We start from the raw sequence: 19,432 nt of genomic DNA, 5'->3' as shown, positions 1-19,432 counted from the left end.
ACATCTGTAGACCAACAGGCCAGTGAAGACTTGTTGTAGTAACCTGTCCCCTGCGTGTCTACAGGTTCAGGTGTCCTGGTCCAGGTGAGTTCCAGTGTGCTTCGACTGGCCTGGTGTTCGTCATGGTTCAGGAGGCGGAGCTTCTGTACAAGGCGGTCCCTTGGGGGGAGAGCCTCCTCCAATCAGCTGGCAAGCAGGCAGCAGGGCCGCTGTTCAACGTGGAGAGTTCTGTTGAAGCTGCCGTCGTCCAGCTCCACCTGCCACACAGCGAGACAGAGGACGGTAAAGACATAGTGTTAACAAATACACTTAGATAATGAGGAGCACCTTATTCTATCCACTACCCATGGGCGCGGGAAGGGGGGTGCTGAGGGCGCTGCAGCACCCCCTAGTGGCGGGCAGGGGGTGCGGAGCTCCCCTGTCTATTATTTGACGGTTATTGCTGCTCCCGCTGTGCATAATCTGTGTAATATGTAGCCAATAAATTCCACATTGTTGGCTACAATTCTGTAGCCCGGACGGCAGGACTGTAATTTCCAGTGTTCAGTGAATGCAACAGAGGCAAGACACCAGACGTGTGTGTGTGTGTGTGTGTGTGTGTGTGTGTGTGTGTGTGTGTGTGTGGTAGTGTGTGTGGTGTGTGTGTGTGTGTGTGTGTGTGTGTGTGTGTGTGGTGTGTGTGTGTGTGTGTGTGTGTGTGTGTGTGTGTGTGTGTGTGTGTGTGTGTGTGTGTGTGTGTGTGTGTGTGTGTGTGTGTGTGTGTGTGTGTGTGTGTGTGTGTGTGTGTGTGTGTGTGTGTGTGTGTGTGTGACGCAGGTGGAGGAGAGCTCTCCTCTCAGACGGAGAGGCTCAGTGAGCTAAAGGACTCTCTGAGTGTTTAGATAGTTCACTTTAGTCTAAGTTATCTCAGTGGGTCTCAAACGGTTTTGTCACAAATTATTCAAAAGATTATTTCCGCGGCACACCTTCATATGATCTTATAGTTATAAAACAATAAGAGAATAAAGGAAAAGCAGTTATGAAATACTATATGGCAGTAAAACAAGAATACAGTTTGAAAGGGGAGTGATTTGTAAAATATCCATAAAGAAAAGAACATCTGCTCACTAGGGGTGTAACGGTGCACAGAAGTCACGGTTCGGTACAAGGAACAAGGAAAAGTTAAAAAAAGTCCCAAATGCATAATTTTTGTTGCTGTTATTTATTTTTAACAGTAGTGCAAGTTTTGGTATGAAAATAAGGAACTCTAACATTTGGAATCATTAACTGTATTACAGTTAAAAACAAACCACACACAGTAACACACACACACACACACGCACACACACACACACACACACACACACACGCACACACACACACACACACACACTCAGATGGCCATATTATTTATAATGGCTGATGTCAAACAAAAAGGTTCAATAAGCTGAACAACTAAAGAGAAGTCTTGAAAATATTAAAATAAATAATAAGAAAGTGTTTCAATCACAATCAATAAAAGGCAATACAGAACTGTATAACATCTCCTGATGTCAACATATAAAATAAATACAATGATATAAAACAAAATACAATCTGTACCTTTAGGAGCAATGTCTAACATGTGTAATTAACTTGTGAGTGTGTGAGGCCATTACGCCTAAATAAAGGTACTCAAGCTTTACTCTATTTTCAAGTTGTTCTTCAGAAAGATGAGTTAGTCTACGTTGTCAGCAGTGAGGGCAGATCTGTTGGCGGTAACTATGTTACCTGCCGTCGAGAAAGCCCTCTCGCTGCGGACTGAGACTGACTCGGATGTGATTGAGCATGTTTGACGTGTTACCACTAGCATACCGCACCGCTGTCGAACAACGCCGACACACCGTCCGACATTTACTATATACAGCACCTATACAGCACCTGCCGCCCCTGACATCCCCCACTCCCCCCGTTGACAATTTACTAGCGGTACCGAAGTGGGCCGGTCGAGAGTCCCGGGATGATTTGTAGTCCCATTCCACCACTGGCTACATGACCGTATGATCGCCCATATTGACGCACCTCATTCCTAAACTTAGAAGATACAACATAAACCGATCCTTCAGCCTCATATGAGCTCTCAGACACGTTCAACATTAACCTGTCATCGCTGTCTGAGCTTGCTGCTGTGTGCGCCGTCGTGCGTTTACATCTGGCTGTATATATAAAGGTTTACATGCAGACGCTGGGATCCTGGACGGTGCAGCTGGAGCGCTGTGCCCGCAATGACGTCACCCATCATTTGGCGGGACTTGAAGAATCCGCGAGAAGATCCAGAAAATTGTCAACATTGAAGGATTAACGGTTATCAAAGTACAAATATCCAAAATCAGTTCAGTAACGGTTTTCAAGGGGACAATATGTACTCAAATTGATGGGTTTGGATGATGGGGGAAAACCGTGTCACAGGCTCTTTAAGCTCCTTTTGTGCTTTGGTTTTAGCGCCTGGCCGACGCGCTCACACATCACTCAGAGTCACGTTTCTTTTGGTATATTTATTTCCAAGTTATCCTTCTCTGCAGTGCAATGCAGCGGTCAAAAAACCGTGTGGCTTCACAACCAAACTAGAACACAGAGTATCATCAGCAGGACTCTTTTAACCAGCTGAGGCAATCACAGCACCAATCAGCCGCTCCGCCCAGCCGTGGCTGCGGATCACGATCACCTGACACTAATCAATTATACTCCATTACATACAATAAATGATTAAATAATACAAATAATAAATGAACGTTTTGGCTCCTACACCCTGCCTATATGCCGTGAGCTGATGATCGAGCCTTCATTGTAACAGGCGCGGGTGTACTGTGTGTTTGCGTGTGGGGAGTGCTTTTGTGCGTGCTCTATCGTGCCCGTAATAGTGTTCACTGGAGTCCAGCACCTCAGCACCCCCACTCAACGACCTTCCCGCGCCTCTGCCAATACCGTTCAAGAGTTTTGATGATATTGTTGGTCTTCTTTCTTTATTAAAACTAGTTTAACAAGGATAACAGCAGTATAATTCAGACACCGAAGGTTTCACTTCAATCAAAGAAATGTATCGGTGCAATGCAGCTCTAAATACAGAGTTAGTTACAGAGTAATGTTAAGATGTAAGTGATTTTGATTGTTCAGTTCAGAGTGTGGTCAGCTGCTAACTCAAGACTAAACTTGTGTTTCTGTTGTGAAGTTTGAGGGAAAGTTATTCTAAGCAACACAGTGCCTGTCGCTTGTTACTGTGCACCTGACACTGAAACAGGAAGCTGTTCAAATCGGCACTGATAGGCCACTGATGCTAAGCTAAAGGTTTGTGTTATTCTTCTTTCCTACTGCACCTGCTGTTTCCTTCACACTGTCAGTCTGGCTAAACTCTGGAAACAGAGATAATGGAAAAGGACACAATCAAGCTTTTCTGGCATCAGATTACAAACTATCTGGCGATATTGTTTTTAGAAAAAATAAAGTCCATGGAGTTAATGCTCACATCCAGACAGATCACAGCGGGGACAACAATAAAACGTTACAAATAACATGTGAAGGATATAAACTGGTACATGCTTGGACAAAAACAGTATTTGACCTTTGAACTCAAGACATTGATTATGCAGAGATGAAGCTGTTTCAGCAGCAAAGCAACAGATGACCTGCTCTCTGCTCCACAGCGCTGCTGCTGGACGGCCTGCTGTCTGTCGGCCACGTCACTGATGAAGGCCTGAGCGTCTTGGAGCCGCTGGAGGTCACAGCCACCCACGTGGTGGTGAAGGTGCCTCACCTCTCTCTCTTTGGCCTGGTCTGGGATCGCATTAAAAGGGTTCTGCTTCCGCAGATAAAGGGCAAAATTCTGCTGTTCCTACGACCACCGGTCAGAGAGGAGCAAATCCTGGATGTCCTTCTGCTGCAGAACAACGTCCTCACGGAGGAGGTAAAGTCAGCCTCTATTCATGCTCACTGACGAAACACTTGTTTTTAACCACAGATGTTTCCATAAAGAGAGTAACGCAGCGTCCACACGGCGGCGTGCGTTGAAGCTTGCCGGTGGGCGTGTCTGAAACTCGACCAACAACCAATCACATGAATCTCCCGCCCCGGACACACAAGCACGCGGTTTGATTGGCTAGATCTTGTACTGGCATATGATTTGATTGGCTGACGCTTCCGTCGAAGCTTCAAAAGTAGAACATTGCTCTACTTTTGAAGCGAGGAAAGCGAAGCGACGGAACCACAATGCAGTTCGGCAAAGCGTGACGTCACCCCATTAAAAGTGAATGGGCAGAAGCGTTGGCGCTTCAACGCACGCCGCCGGGTGGACGGGCCGTAAGATCTATCTGAACAGAATCTTCAGATGGTTCGTCTGCCTGTGTCCTTTGTGATACTTACGGCATTACGGTAAACACAGCGCGAAACTGAAAGGCTTCCTGAGGTCACGTGATCTCATCCTTACTCACCGTGTGCTGACGCTCGGGCAGCAGTCTTTTGTGTTGCATAAATGCTATTAACAGAAAAGACTTCAAAGACTTATGTGAGAAGTATTCTATATTCCACATCCCTGTTAAAAATAACGGTATTCCTCAATAGCTTGTTTCAAAGAATTAAAATAACTATTTTAAATGTCCCGATACAGAGAGGAGCCATAAAGCCTTTTTATTATGTTTCTAATCGATTGTAAATCTCGTCACTCTGCAGAGCAGGTCCGGCACCATTTGTTGTGTTTTGATGTGATCTTTAAATGAATGTTCCCTGACTGTGAGAGCACGAACTAAAGTGATCAAAATGTCCTGCTCCTGAAGGTTGCTGTCCAACAAGGAAGTGCTGTGCTCATCAAGACGTCCTCCCGCTGTGAGCTGGACATTGATCACAGTTACAGTGTGCACTGTGAACCTGAGGGCTTCCTCATTCAGCCCGAGGTGAGTCACTGATGCTCCTCTGAAGCAGTGGTTCTCAAACTGTTTCTGTCACCCCCCCCCAACACAAATAGTCACGTAATGGGCGAAGTTAACATTTATTAAAATACATCAATATGAACGTGAGCATTCCTTTGCTACAACAGTGATAATAATGCTCCATAATTCTGTTTGGTCATAAAAATAAATACATAATACAATTGTGCAATCCCTTTGCTAGAACAATAAGTTATAATACGTTGCCACTTTGCAAAAAAATGAAAAGAAAGAAAATGCTGATATTTGGCAAAAAAGTGTCATTTCTTCAAACGGGGCTGCAGGCTGATAGAGATTTATAGGGACAACTGGTCCGCTTTCCAAATCTCCGCGCGTCCCTAACAAGCTGGTTATCATACAGGAAGGAGTCCAGAACATACAAGTATCCGTTAAAACAATAATCTATTTTAATGGTAATATAACAATACAATCAATACATTACCATACAAAGCCATATCATATCATATGCGTAATGTCAGGAGTATGCCTACTCCTGGCCCTTGTTCACGGGCTGCCACGACCTTCCGGTCCGGGCGGCGCGAGAAGAGAGAGGCAGAACAAAAAGCTGAATAGGCTTTCATACCAACAGAAACAGGAAGGGGTGGAGTTTACTCAGCCTCCACACACACACACACACCCCCCCCCACATTCCAGAGACCTCAGATGTGTCTTAAAGGATATTTAAGATAACACAAATATTTCATCTGTCATATCTCCAACTTCTGGTTACACAGAATACAAAGTAATTAAACCCACACATATACTATTCAAGATATGTAGACTTCCCTGAAACATGACATGCTAGAGATCTTAAGCAGAAGATACTCTTCCCCCCACCTAGCACCCTGTCCTGCATGCCTACACCTCCCCCACAGGGCAATACAACCCTGTTTACTCTAAACAGCCCTTGTTTAGAGCCATTTTAGTCCTCACCTTTATGTAAGGATAAAACAGAGAAATCAATATAAAACACAAACACAAGTATTGTTTGAACAGTATTCACTTAACTGCTACTATTGATAATTACCAGAGAAACTCAAGGGACCTCTTTTAATATCTGGAAATTGCAACAAGACTTTCTGCCATTTCAAATGTAACACACTTCTTAAATATCAGATGCTGCAAGGCTCAGTGGCGGCGCCAGAGACTTCTTTTGGGGGTGCTTTGGGGTAGCTTGACGTTTCATAGAGGGTGCTCAAACATTTAGGGTTTCCCATTAATGTACCGGGCGCTACAGAGGAATGTTCTACTGCAACACTTCCCACGCACACACAGTGTTCCTGCAACTGTTGCAATGAAGGCTCGATAATCAGCTCACGGCATATAGGTGTAAGCAGGGGTCAAGTGCTATTGTTATAGGTGGGGAGTGGACCTCACCTAGAGGGGTCCGTGGGCATGCTCCCCCAGGAAGATTTATTTCTAAATGTTGAAGTTAAAGCATCAATCTGGTGCACTTAGAGAGCAACATGAGAGATCTATGGATACCTCTCTCAACACCAGATGAAACAGAACTGTAAACAGATTTACTATTTCTTTATGGATATTTTCATCACTCCCCTTTCAAACTGTATTCTTGTTTTACTGTCATATAGTATTTCATACCTGTTTTTCATTTATTCTCTTGTTTTTGTTTAACTATAATGATCATATAAACGTGTGCCTCGGAAATAATTGTTTACATTAATGGTGACCAAACGTTTGAGACCCGGCCGCTTGAATGGAACACAGAGACCCAGACGTACTTGTACTGTACTGTATTTCCTCCTGGTCTCTCTTTAGAGCAGTGTTTCTCAAAGTGGGGGGCGCAGAGGCATGACAGGGGGTGTCATGCCTCTGCGCCCCCCACTTTGAGAAACACTGCTCTAAAGAAACACAATGGTCGTTAACACAGGTTTCGCTGCATGTGGATTCACCATCAGGAAAGAAACACTTTAACTTCTGCTTCTGGTTTCCAGCATGAAAAATTTGAATCAATGTTCGGACCAGATTACGATCCGACATTTGAAGTTTTCCTGACGACGAGAACAGAGAGAGTGGATTTGAAGGTCCAGGACCAGGATGGAAATGAAGTCTGGAAACGGCACGTGTCACTGGAAGGTACAGACTCCAGTGATAGGCTGGATATACAATAGAAAGTTTAGCTTTAATCTTCCATCTCATGTCGATCTCTATTAATGCTCCATGCGGTTTGCAGCGCATCATTACTACTGCAAACACACAATTACATCTTCTGCTACTAGAAGTCTCTGTATGCAAGCAATAGTAAAAGCTGCTGGTGGTGGTTCTGAAGCAGCGTGGAGTTGCAGTCTTCAGCTCCTCCCGGTTAGAATACCTTCAGTGTTCCTGGTTCAGGATGTTTTTAATGTCTCCTCCTCTCCTCGTATATAGGCCGGTAAAAACTCTGAATGAAGCAGTTTGGTGTTTAAAAATCACAGTTTCCCCCTGCATGCTGTTCGGCTGATGCTAACATGCAATAAGTGTATGGGGACATTGTGGTTACACACTGGATACAAAGTCATTTTATGACCTTTGGCAGACAACATCGACGCATGACTAAAGGGAATACACAATGTCACAGGAGACCAGATGAAATGCCCCGTAACCATCATTAAAATATATAACAAAGGAGTAGTCGTTAGACATTTTGATGTTACATAAAATAACTTTGAAGTGAAGAAAAATCCCCCACTGGGAATGTTGAGGAACATAAATATCTCTTTATCTCTGAGGGGGGGAAGTCATTCACAGAGTACATGTTATCTGCAGAGTGAACATGTTTTTACATTTATTTTCAACTTTACAGTATTTTTTTTAAAGTAATGTTATCTTCCAGGTCCAAGACGGGAATTTACCCAGAGAAATGTCCCAGCAGAGGACAGAGTCCCAGCAGAGGACAGAGTCCCAGCAGAGGACAGAGTCCCAGCAGACCAGAGGCTCGGTGGCTCAGTTCGGACACAGTTCATTAACAGAGTGTCTCCAGCTGTTCTGAATCAGCTTCTGGATAAACTTCTTGAGCGGGAAGTGATCACTTTTTCTGAAATGACGTCAGCCAGAGTGAAACCCCAATTTGAAAAAGCCGGAGAGCTGGTGGACACGGTGCGAAGAAAAGGAGCTGCAGCCAGCAGGGTTCTGATCGATGCTCTCCGAGAGATAGACCCGTATCTTTACGGAGCGCTCGGCTTGAGCTGAAGCAAACGTGAGATGAGTGGAATCTAGATCAGCCGCCTGGAGCACCGTCTCACCTTTTGGTAGTGGACTTGTAAGAGTTTGTATCTTTATGGTTTGTTGGAGCCAATTTGCTTTGGGTTGTGCACGGGGTTTGTCTATGTGTGTGTGAACGCGTCATCATCCAATCTGCGCGCCTGGGAGCACGGCGGGTAATTAAGCTTTATATGTGGGCACAGGGGATCAGCTGGGATGAGAGGTTAGAGAGGAAGCCACACTGTTATGTTTTAACCAAGATTTTAGATAGGCCTACGTGAGTCGTAAAATAACATTTTAACCTTGGAGAAAGAAATAAAGCATTACAAATGACGTCATGGTGGACCTCATCCTTCACCACAACCCGCGTTGGGAACTCTGACTGCTAACCTCCACGAGTGGCCTTTTCTGATCGCCGCTACATGGTTTATTGCACTTACTCTTCAAGTTGAGAATAATGTCATGTTATATCTCAATAATTGTGAAAAAGGTCAGTTGGCATAGTGAGTACTTTTACTTAGTACTTTACATTTTTTTTTTAAGCTAATACTTTTGTACTTTTACTTAGGTAACACTGCTACTGTTCTACACTGCTGTATTAGTACTTTCAATGAAGCTCTGCAAGGATATGAACAGAAGGTTTCCATTTGGTGTCTTGCTGAAAGAACAGCTTCAGTAACGAGTCTGAAACACTAACCTGTAAACACACGGCAGGTAACGATGAGGTTAATCCTGCTGGGGTCAGATGTGAGTGCAGGTTCATTCCCTGACAGTGGCCTCGTTAGGCCCTGATTAAGCCTCGTTCCCTCCTGTCAGCACAGAGGCCTCTAATTACCCAGAGAGCCTAGCTGTTTGCATCAGCAGACGAGCAGCAATAAGGAGTCCATATCTGCTGCAGCAGGTCAAAGGCCATTAGAGGAGACGCTTCTTCAACTTCACTGAAAGTCACTTTAAAGGTGATCGCATCCATTGCTTTGACCACTAGGACCACCAGGGGGCAGAACAGTCAGGACTCTCAAGTGCTCTAAAGAATTAGAACATTTCTCAGGACTTTGCTTTGGTGTATCGTGGTGCAGATATAGAAACAGTAACACAAATTAGGATGTTATAAAAGAGCAACTATTAACAGTTTATAAAATAAATATGATCTCTAGTGAAAGAGTCCATTTAAATCATTAGTTAGAAATAGTCAAAGTTTTTTAATCACAAGATACATTTTCAAGAGGTAAATGGTAATGTGTAAACTATTTCAATCCAAAGGTAACTTTAACTTAAAAAGACAGTTTATGATCAAATATGTATTTAAGTACAAATTAAAACCGAGTTTGTGGGAGAGAAACTCCCTCTGGAGGGAACACAGGGATTGTAGCCTTTGCAGACCATTTACATGCACTAACACCGATAGAGCACTACAGGGAAGAGAAGAGCTCAAAACCAAAAGCTTACTTTGCAAACAAGCATGAAAATATTGAACATAGGGATTCATTAATTACTCAATTAGTTGCAAAACTCAAGCAAGAAGAAGATAACGGTAGCCTACTATTTATTTTGTCCTGCAACAAAACAACACAACCTGAATGAGGAAGGGTGCGAAAGCCTCTTGAACAAAGTAACCTCTGATTTCTGACACTTAGCGAGGCTTTTACTGCGGCAGAGAAGCATCAGCTGCTGCGTCTCTGGCATTAAGCGGGATAATTAGAAGTGACGATGTGAGCGAGGTCGGGAGTGAAAGTGAGAGGAGAAAATATGAGAAGCAGAGTAGTGGTAGGGAGCCACAGTGCACTCAGATATCACAATAACAGGACTCTAACACAAGCCTTTTGGTTGTATTCTCCCTGCGTCACACTGCAGCAGCAGGAAACATGCATGTTATGAAATGACAAAAGTTCATCTCAATCCTTTGTTATATACCCTTTGTTGGCAATGAAGACAGAGGTCAAACGTTTTCTGTAAGTCTTCACAAGGTGTTCACACACTGTTGCTGGTATTTTGGCCCATTCCTCCATGCAGATCTCCTCTAGAGCAGTGATTCTCAAATGGGGGTACTGATAGAGATTTTGAGGGACAACTGGTCCGCTTTCCAAATTTCCGCGCGTCCCTAACAAGCTGGTTATCATACAGGAAGGAGTCCAGAACATACAAGTATCCGTTAAAACAATAATCTATTTTAATGGTAATATAACAATGCAATACAATCAATACATTACCATACAAAGCCATATCATATCATATGCGTAATGTCAGGAGTATGCCTACTCCTGGCCCTTGTTCACAGGCTGCCACGACCTTCCGGTCCGGGCGGCGCGAGAAGAGAGAGGCAGAACAAAAAGCTGAATAGGCTTTCATACCAACAGAAACAGGAAGGGGTGGAGTTTACTCAGCCTCCACACACACACACACACCCCCCCCCCACATTCCAGAGACCTCAGATGTGTCTTAAAGGATATTTAAGATAACACAAATATTTCATCTGTCATATCTCCAACTTCTGGTTACACAGAATACAAAGTAATTAAACCCACACATATACTATTCAAGATATGTAGACTTCCCTGAAACATGACATGCTAGAGATCTTAAGCAGAAGATACTCTTCCCCCCACCTAGCACCCTGTCCTGCATGCCTACACCTCCCCCACAGGGCAATAAAACCCTGTTTACTCTAAACAGCCCTTGTTTAGAGCCATTTTAGTCCTCACCTTTATGTAAGGATAAAACAGAGAAATCAATATAAAACACAAACACAAGTATTGTTTGAACAGTATTCACTTAACTGCTACTATTGATAATTACCAGAGAAACTCAAGGGACCTCTTTTAATATCTGGAAATTGCAACAAGACTTTCTGCCATTTCAAATGTAACACACTTCTTAAATATCAGATGCTGCAATCCCCCTTTTGCACTCTTTTAAAAGAGTGCAACTTACACAAGGCACTTGAAACATATATACTGTGTCTGTCTCCCAATATTGTATAAATCCATCAGAAACTGAGATCCAAAGTACTTGAAATCGTGAAGGAACAGAACATCACTTCCCATGGCAGTGAAGGAACCATGAGGGGGCAGCTGAGTGCTAAGAAGCAGTCTCCTGGTGGTGAATCATCAGCCCGCCTATATAATAAGAACCCCAACATCTTTAGGTAAACTAAATAACATATTTCAATAGCTCTGAATTTCTGACAAGCATCTGTATTTATTTTTAAATGAAATCCTTGAGATCCCATTAAAAATCTAAGTATGATTTGAACTGCTAATGTTTCTGGTAAAGAAACACACTAATGTTATGGATTCAAAAACAACCAAAATCACAATACTAACAAAGTGAATGGCTTCCTGGTGATACTGCTTCTACCCGTCAGTGCTTAGATATTATCCCGCTGAAAAAATGAATACAGAATTCCAACAAACTGTCATCAAATGTCTTTCTATTATAAATGTAGATGAAATGTATATCCCCATAATGACCTAAACAATAAAGTCTATGGCTCTTACTTCTTTACCAGGCTAGTTACATGATGTTGTTTAAATTACATTGTGTCTCATTACATTACTATGTTTTAGCTTAACTGTAAATATGTTCTTTCTACATTTCAAACCTCAGTTACTTTAATACCTGTTGAAACATTAGTTGAAACATTACTCACAGGTCAGCTTCTTCAGTATTCCATTCTGGACTTACATCTCTCTGGCAGCCCCTTGGCCACTGATTCTTTATCTGTGTCACCTGCTATAACTCAATCAATATTAGAGACATGTCAACATTCATCAAACAGCATCTTATCCCCAGATATGGAGCAGGTCAATTCTAAAACTGTCAATCAATGGTCAGATTGAACAATGGAGTTGGGCAGCAGGTTCCTTTCAGTCCCTAAATGAAAAATGTACATTGTGAAGTTCACACTCCCCCTTTTTTACACATTAACTCATGTGTAAATAAAATCCTGTATAGGAAGAAAACCTTCAGGTCATAATGGATTATAAGACAATACCAAACATTTTTCCCAAATGTACATCCATCATTTCCACAGTAAACACTTCAGTGAAATGAAGTGTTTCTCTCCCTCTTTCAGTCCTAAAAGAAACAGAATCCTCAAATGTCATAGTTTGTCATAGTTTCACATTCTGCAAACAGCCACCTCCTGTGGGAGTGAAATATCATCAAGCAGATTAGAAACGGGTCACATGTGCGGTTTCCCCTTTTGTGGAATTTTTAGGAAAACTCTCATTTCACACATTATTATCACACAAAAATAATGTGTTAGGTCCAAAAACATGCTTGATTAGTCATTGTTTTAAATCATGCAGTTGCACTGATCAGATGCAGACATACACTCACTCACACTGTCAGGTTGTAAAGTCAAGTTTGGTCAGGTACACCTCAGAGTCAGTCATTGACAGTGCCTTCCCAAGTTACCCTGTCGGTCAGGGTCAAAGGTCAGTCGGTCTCAGTCTTTGTGGCCATGTGTCGTGCTCTGCAGAGATGTTCCAGCACAGGCCAGCATCCTCCGTCTATAAAAATCTGTATATATGGAGCGCCATCATTTATTAATTCACAATTACAACTATAATGTTCAAGATATCTCCAACCCCTCATTGCTGTTTCCCACATTCCCTGAAAAGCGTCTAGCCAAGAAAATGTCACTTCCTTAGAGTACTACTACTACTACTGCAATTCATTTACACCTAATTAGTATTCAAATGACTAATAGATCTATTTCAGAAACTTGTGTACATCACTATTATCTTGTGTCAAAACATTACTAGGATCTGTAAAGCTCTGCTATGTATTCCATAACTCATTCTATTAATTTATCTTCAATTCTGGTGCACTTAAAGAACAATGTTACCCTCTTTAACAGTGCGTGGAACCCTGGGTGTCCGAACATGCAACAATTACTCCCTACTTCATCAAGGATTTAAAAAGTCATTTCGTATGTCCATCCGAAAGCCCTCCTATGGTAATAACTATGCCACAATGGTGAAACCAGTACCTCAAATTGAAATACTATATTTTGTTTAGAACCAGCTTTCCCTTCAACATGACCTATATAAATAAATATTTGTCTGATCTTATAGAGCTGTTACTAAAACTCTCCCTTTGAACTGATCAATACTGTAACAAATTAAAACACTACCAAATTCACACTTGAATAAAAACTCTAAAAGAATAATTTGTAAACATGATGAAAAGATTGAAGAATATGGTTCTACTCTGTACTCCTAACTCCAAAACACCCACTACTTAAAGTCTAGTGCATACTTCCATCATGCCCCCCCCCCCTTTTCTATCAGTGTGTTTTAGAATGATTTTTCACTTCACTTTAATAGTTTTCCTCTTTACCGCTATTTTTAATTTACCAATTGATTAATTTATGGTTAATACATCTTCTTATCTTCACTTATTTATCAAGTCAATTCAAGTTCTTTACAATACATTAGTAGATACCTTGTGGAGTATTCACAATAACTAATCCCCTCTAGGATATGAAATCCATTCATCTTTAAGCAGATACTATTTCCTTATTTATCTTTTGTTCATGATAACAATGGTATAACAACCACACGTCTTACCCATAGCTAGTTCCTATAACAAGATTATTATGTGTGACATAATAATCAGATGTCTTGTTTGCTAACCAAGAATATTCAACTTTAATCTTTTCAGCATTCCAGACCATCATTTAAACAAGCAGCCTCTTATCTAAACACTAAGCATTAAGGTTTCTACACCACCCCCTGGGAAAATCTTGCACAATTATGCTGTAAAATCATTGCATCATTCCTCCAGAACAATCTGAGACAAGCATGTCTCAAGATCTTGTCATAATGAGCACAGTCAGTGATGCAACTGTTGTCAGTGGCAGGGTCCCCAAAAAGCTAGGACCGGCCCTGGTCAGTGGGCTCCAAGGAAACTCTCCCTGGCTTTGGGATGAGGGAAGGAATCACTTGGCAGACACACGTTGTCCTCTGTACGGCAGAAATCCCCCAAAACCGCAGTACCTCTTCACACCACTGTTGCCTTGACAACGAGGCACAAGCATAATGTCAATATCTCCTCAGAGATGCGTTCTTTGCACACTTCTTCTGTTCGCAGTGAGCAACTCTTCACCAACACACTGATTCAGAGAACCCAAAAGGTGGTGCAGAACTATCCAATGCTGCTGTAATGACATTCAGCTACTGAGGAAAATTCACTTTAAATCTCTCTCCCAACGGGTTACAAAATAAAACGGCTGAGGTCAAGAATGCTGAAACATGTGAATGTTAAAACAAACTAATGATAGTAGTCTGCCTATTCCTTATTACTTCAGTTCTAAGTTAATAGGCAAAACAAAGACACCCTCCTTAACCACTATACTAATCTTTTATCTACTTGGTTAATTCTATTCATTTTCAAATTGTTTATCTAAGTTGTGTTACAAGCATGGTGAGGTTACAGAATACACAAATAACTGTATTCAATCCGCGCTGTATTTGAAAACTGAGTTCGACTTCTAGAAACACGGCAAGTTACGATAACAGTCGTTCTAATGTATTAACTAAAGTCATGAAAGAGACAAGGAGGGGGAAGGCGTGTGGAAGCAAGCAATGAACTGAAAATGCCACCAATCCTCTGTTTTAACGTGATGGCGGACATTGAAAACCAAAGCGCGCATAAGCACCCCTGTCATATAAATATTAATAGATTCCTTCTGACTGACAAGCGTTCAAAAACCCTTCTGCTTATCACTTACTACTACTTTTTGTTTTATTCATAACCTAAAAATACAATTGTGATGAATAGCTTGCTCTTTTACCATTACATGTACCAACATAAAACAAGGTCTTTACTAATCAACAATGACAACCAACAGACAGAACAATCAAGAAACAGATCAATACAACTCCTAAATAACATTACAATATATATTTCTCACAGTGAGTTCGTTATCTAATGTTTAACCATTCTGACGTTCCATATTCACTTCGCTTTTATTTATCTGACTTAATTAATATGTGTTCACTTGTATTAATATACTGGGCTATTGTCGTTGTTAACGTGCTTCCCCCCCCCTTTCAGCCACTAGATGGCAGCAGCAGAGCACAAATGAGCTTCACTCTTCGGAGTGCATTGTCTGAGTTCCACAGACAATCGCTCACACAGGTATTTTAGGTAAAAATCACACAGATTTATTCCCCGTACAGTTTGTCCAGCTTGAAAATGTGATGTGTATTTCAACAGACAAGCAAGACCGCGAATGATGAACCCAGGTCTTAGCGAGCCCTTTATCACACGTTAGCTTTTCAAATTAAGTTTACAGACAAAGGGAAACGAGAGCCGGTCCCGTCACAATTTCGGTGAGGTTTGCGTTCTCTTTCCCCTGATTGAACATATAACGGACTTTTAGGATTTTAGCTTTCAGCTTTGGTCTGTTATTTAACCCCAGTTTTAAACGGCGACCCGATCTAAAATATCGAGTTTCCAGGTTTTGTCGTGCAGGAATATAACCTCGCAACCCACAAACTGCACCGTTTCCACGCCACTCAGGAATAAGTATACCTGAGGTCCACGCCAAACTGCTCTATTTACGTTACGCAGGACTTTCTGTCTACCTTGCGATCAATGTTCACGTGTTGTATATAACTTTCCTAACATAGTAAAATATGCATTGTATATTCCATTTAAAACTTTAAAAACACTGTGAAACGCCTACAGACAATCCTACATTTTTAGCATCGATACCTTATTTGTAGCTGCAGGGCCCTGCTGCTTGTCTGAGATGTTTAAAAGCGTTTGTTCCCGACCCATTCCGGTCGTCCGGATTCTTCCACAGCTTTGTTTACCAGGCACGTCGGGTCACCATTTGATAGAGATTTTGAGGGACAACTGGTCCGCTTTCCAAATCTCCGCGCGTCCCTAACAAGCTGGTTATCATACAGGAAGGAGTCCAGAACATACAAGTATCCGTTAAAACAATAATCTATTTTAATGGTAATATAACAATGCAATACAATCAATACATTACCATACAAAGCCATATCATATCATATGCGTAATGTCAGGAGTATGCCTACTCCTGGCCCTTGTTCACGGGCTGCCACGACCTTCCGGTCCGGGCGGCGCGAGAAGAGAGAGGCAGAACAAAAAGCTGAATAGGCTTTCATACCAACAGAAACAGGAAGTTAATACATCACACACTGAGGGAACATCACTATATTGTTATTATTTATATAGGCTTTTTCGATCAAAAATGTTCGGGGTCGGTCAGGGGGTACTTGGTTGAGAAAATGTTTCAAGGGGGTACATTACTGAACAAAGTTTGAGAAGCACTGCTCTAGAGCAGTGATGTTTTGGGGCTGTCGCTGGGCAACACGGACTTTCAACTCCCTCCAAAGATTTTCTATGGGGTTGAGATCTGGAGACTGGCTAGGCCACTCCAGGACCTTGAAATGCTTCTTACGAAGCCACTCCTTTGTTGCCCGGGCGGTGTGTTTGGGATCATTGTCATGCTGAAAGACCCAGCCACGTTTCATCTTCAATGCCCTTGCTGATGGAAGGAGGTTGTCACTCAAAATCTCACGACACATGGCCCCATTCATTCTTTCCTTCACACGGATCAGTCGTCCTGGTCCCTTTGCAGAAAGCCCCAAAGCATGATGTTTCCACCCCCATGTTTCACAGTAGGTGTTCTTTGGATGCAACTCAGCATTCTTTCTCCTCCAAACACGTCTAGTTGAGTTTTTACCACTCAAAGTGCCGGTTGTAACTTTAAGACTATATAAATATACTTTTATAATATATATTAAATCATGTATTATATCACATTATTACCTCTGCATTGGATTATTATCGGATAGGGTAATAACTTCATAATTAACTACGTCTGAAAGCAGAAGTCTAGGGCAAATCTCTTCAGTGCGCGTGTCACAAAACGAGATGCATTGTGGGACATGTAGTTTATAGGCAACGTGCTTCTGTAAAGCTGCATGTAACCGTATAATAAAGGTATTATATTCTTTGCAAGCTCTTACGGGCCACATAAAATGAGGTCTTGAGTTTGACACCCCTGTGTTACACCGTTCACGAAATGCCTTCAGTAAGTAACTGATCACCATCCGGCTGAAGTTGAAGCACTGCTCACAATTTAAGAAGTCTTTTATTTCTAAAGGTTTAATGCTGCAACATTTCCTCCTTTTTTTAGAGGTATTTTGTTCATGTGTTAAAGTCACTGTTAACACACACCTTAAAATCAAACCCCTTTTTAAATTGAAGAAGCTATATCTGGCTTTAGGCTTCGACGAGTTTTCAAGAAGAAAGTCCAAACGGAAGTTGAGATGTTTAATAAACAAAATGAAACGACAGATAAAGAATCAGAGCTAGCTCACCCTCTGTCATCCCCAGCATGCAACAGGTGACCTTAATACACACATCACACCCATGGGGCCGTTGCCGGAAGTGCTCGACAAATACAAATAAAAGTGATATAAATAATTATATTAATATTATAAATATGAAATTCAGGCTCAAGGGTATTCTGGCTCCTGCTGTCATGTTCGCTAATCTTACCTTTCAGCTATTTAAAATAAAGTGACGTCAGGTAGATTTCAATTGTTTAACGAAGACAACGACTCCGCTCAGCTCCATTTCTTGATCTAATTTAGATTTAGTATTTTTACATTTTTGTTGAACTCAAAACTCAAAAGCAGGAAATTAATGTGCGTTAAAAACAAAAGCTGCGATTGCAAGTTTAATGTCATAAACATAATTCATGGAAGGCAGGGTTTTATGAAACATTAGGGACCTATAATTGACCTGGCTCTGTCTCAGTAGACTTTAATGAATTCGTTGTTTATACTGAACACGTTTTATGTACAGGTGATGAAAGGCCTTCAGAGAAAGGTAACAGAATAATCTATAGTGCTCTCCATCCCGGCTCCTGCTGGCTCAGCTCACATCCGACTAAATCTGCTTTAGTTATCCGCTCGCTGTATTTTCCCGTGTGTCGACCAGCCTGCACCCTGAACGCCTCTCACACTGTTCCAGGTTTCTCTTTCTCCTCCATCCCACTGATGAGTCACCTCCTCCTGTGCTGAGACACTCAGGTGCTTTGAAGACCATAAGAGCATGCATTGAACTGGATAAAGGCACAGCGCTCACTATTGTCTGACACTGCTGTGCAAAGAGCTTTTTATGGAGGCTTTACTTTCTTTGGGGAAGAAACTGAAGATTGCGACGAAGGACACTTTCTCCGTGTTCCCTGTCTTCTATTAGTCATCGTACAGCCATCGTACCAGTGTTTCTGTCTCTGGAGAAGTAGCATCCTGTACTTGGTATGTGTAGCCCACTACTGCATATAAAACTATGCTTTGTCTCGTTTACTTCTGTATCTATGATGAGTCCACTTCCCACACTCAACGACCGCCATCTTGGCTACGTAACGGAAGTTGAGAGTCCAGTGAACATAACAAGAACTGGATACGGAAGTGGTAGTACCGTCGTTTGGCCACTACGAATATTTCCCTGAGAGTCCGGAGCACTTCCTGGGGGCTAGACACAGCCCGATACAAATAAAACGTATACATATGTGGTTTAAAGTAGAGATACGACATACTGATACACACCTGAACATCAGCAGGAGAGGACTCTTTAAAGTAGAGACACTACATGCTGATATACACCTGAACATCAGCAGGAGAGGACTCTTTAAAGTAGAGACACTACACACTGATATACACCTGAACATCAGCAGGAGAGGACTCTTTAAAGTAGAGACACTACATACTGATATACACCTGAACATCAGCAGGAGAGGACTCTTTAAAGTAGAGACACTACATACTGATATACACCTGAACATCAGCAGGAGAGGACTCTTTAAAGTAGAGACACTACATACTGATATACACCTGAACATCAGCAGGAGAGGACTCTTTAAAGTAGAGACACTACATACTGATATACACCTGAACATCAGCAGGAGAGGACCTTAAGACACTACATACTGATATACACCTGAACATCAGCAGGAGAGGACTCTTTAAAGTAGAGACACTACATACTGATATACACCTGAACATCAGCAGGAGAGGACTCTTTAAAGTAGAGACACTACATACTGATATACACCTGAGTCAGCAGGAGAGGACTCTTTAAAGTAGAGACACTACATACTGATATACACCTGAACATCAGCAGGAGAGGACTCTTTAAAGTAGAGACACTACATACTGAAATACACCTGAACATCAGCAGGAGAGGACTCTTTAAAGTAGTTTTAACAGACTGATAAATATTGGTTCGTACATTAAAGAATG

General features: G+C 41.9%; 1 protein-coding gene across 1 annotated transcript in view; it reads left to right on the top strand.

Annotated features, from left to right (window-relative positions):
- Window positions 1–8,468, top strand: part of LOC117442937 (NLR family CARD domain-containing protein 3-like) — a 73,155-nt gene extending 64,687 nt beyond the window's left edge. Inside the window, 5 exon segments of the mRNA XM_034078899.2 lie at window positions 65–282; window positions 3,660–3,919; window positions 4,785–4,901; window positions 6,890–7,031; window positions 7,768–8,468. Coding sequence (XP_033934790.1) covers window positions 65–282; window positions 3,660–3,919; window positions 4,785–4,901; window positions 6,890–7,031; window positions 7,768–8,123 — 1,093 coding nt within the window. The 3' untranslated portion in view covers window positions 8,124–8,468.
- Window positions 8,469–19,432: the final 10,964 nt, after the last annotated feature.

The sequence above is a fragment of the Pseudochaenichthys georgianus genome, unplaced genomic scaffold (assembly GCF_902827115.2).
Source record: "Pseudochaenichthys georgianus unplaced genomic scaffold, fPseGeo1.2 scaffold_507_arrow_ctg1, whole genome shotgun sequence".
In the NCBI taxonomy this organism is placed as follows: domain Eukaryota; kingdom Metazoa; phylum Chordata; class Actinopteri; order Perciformes; family Channichthyidae; genus Pseudochaenichthys; species Pseudochaenichthys georgianus.
This window is presented reverse-complemented; position numbering and strand designations above follow the sequence as displayed.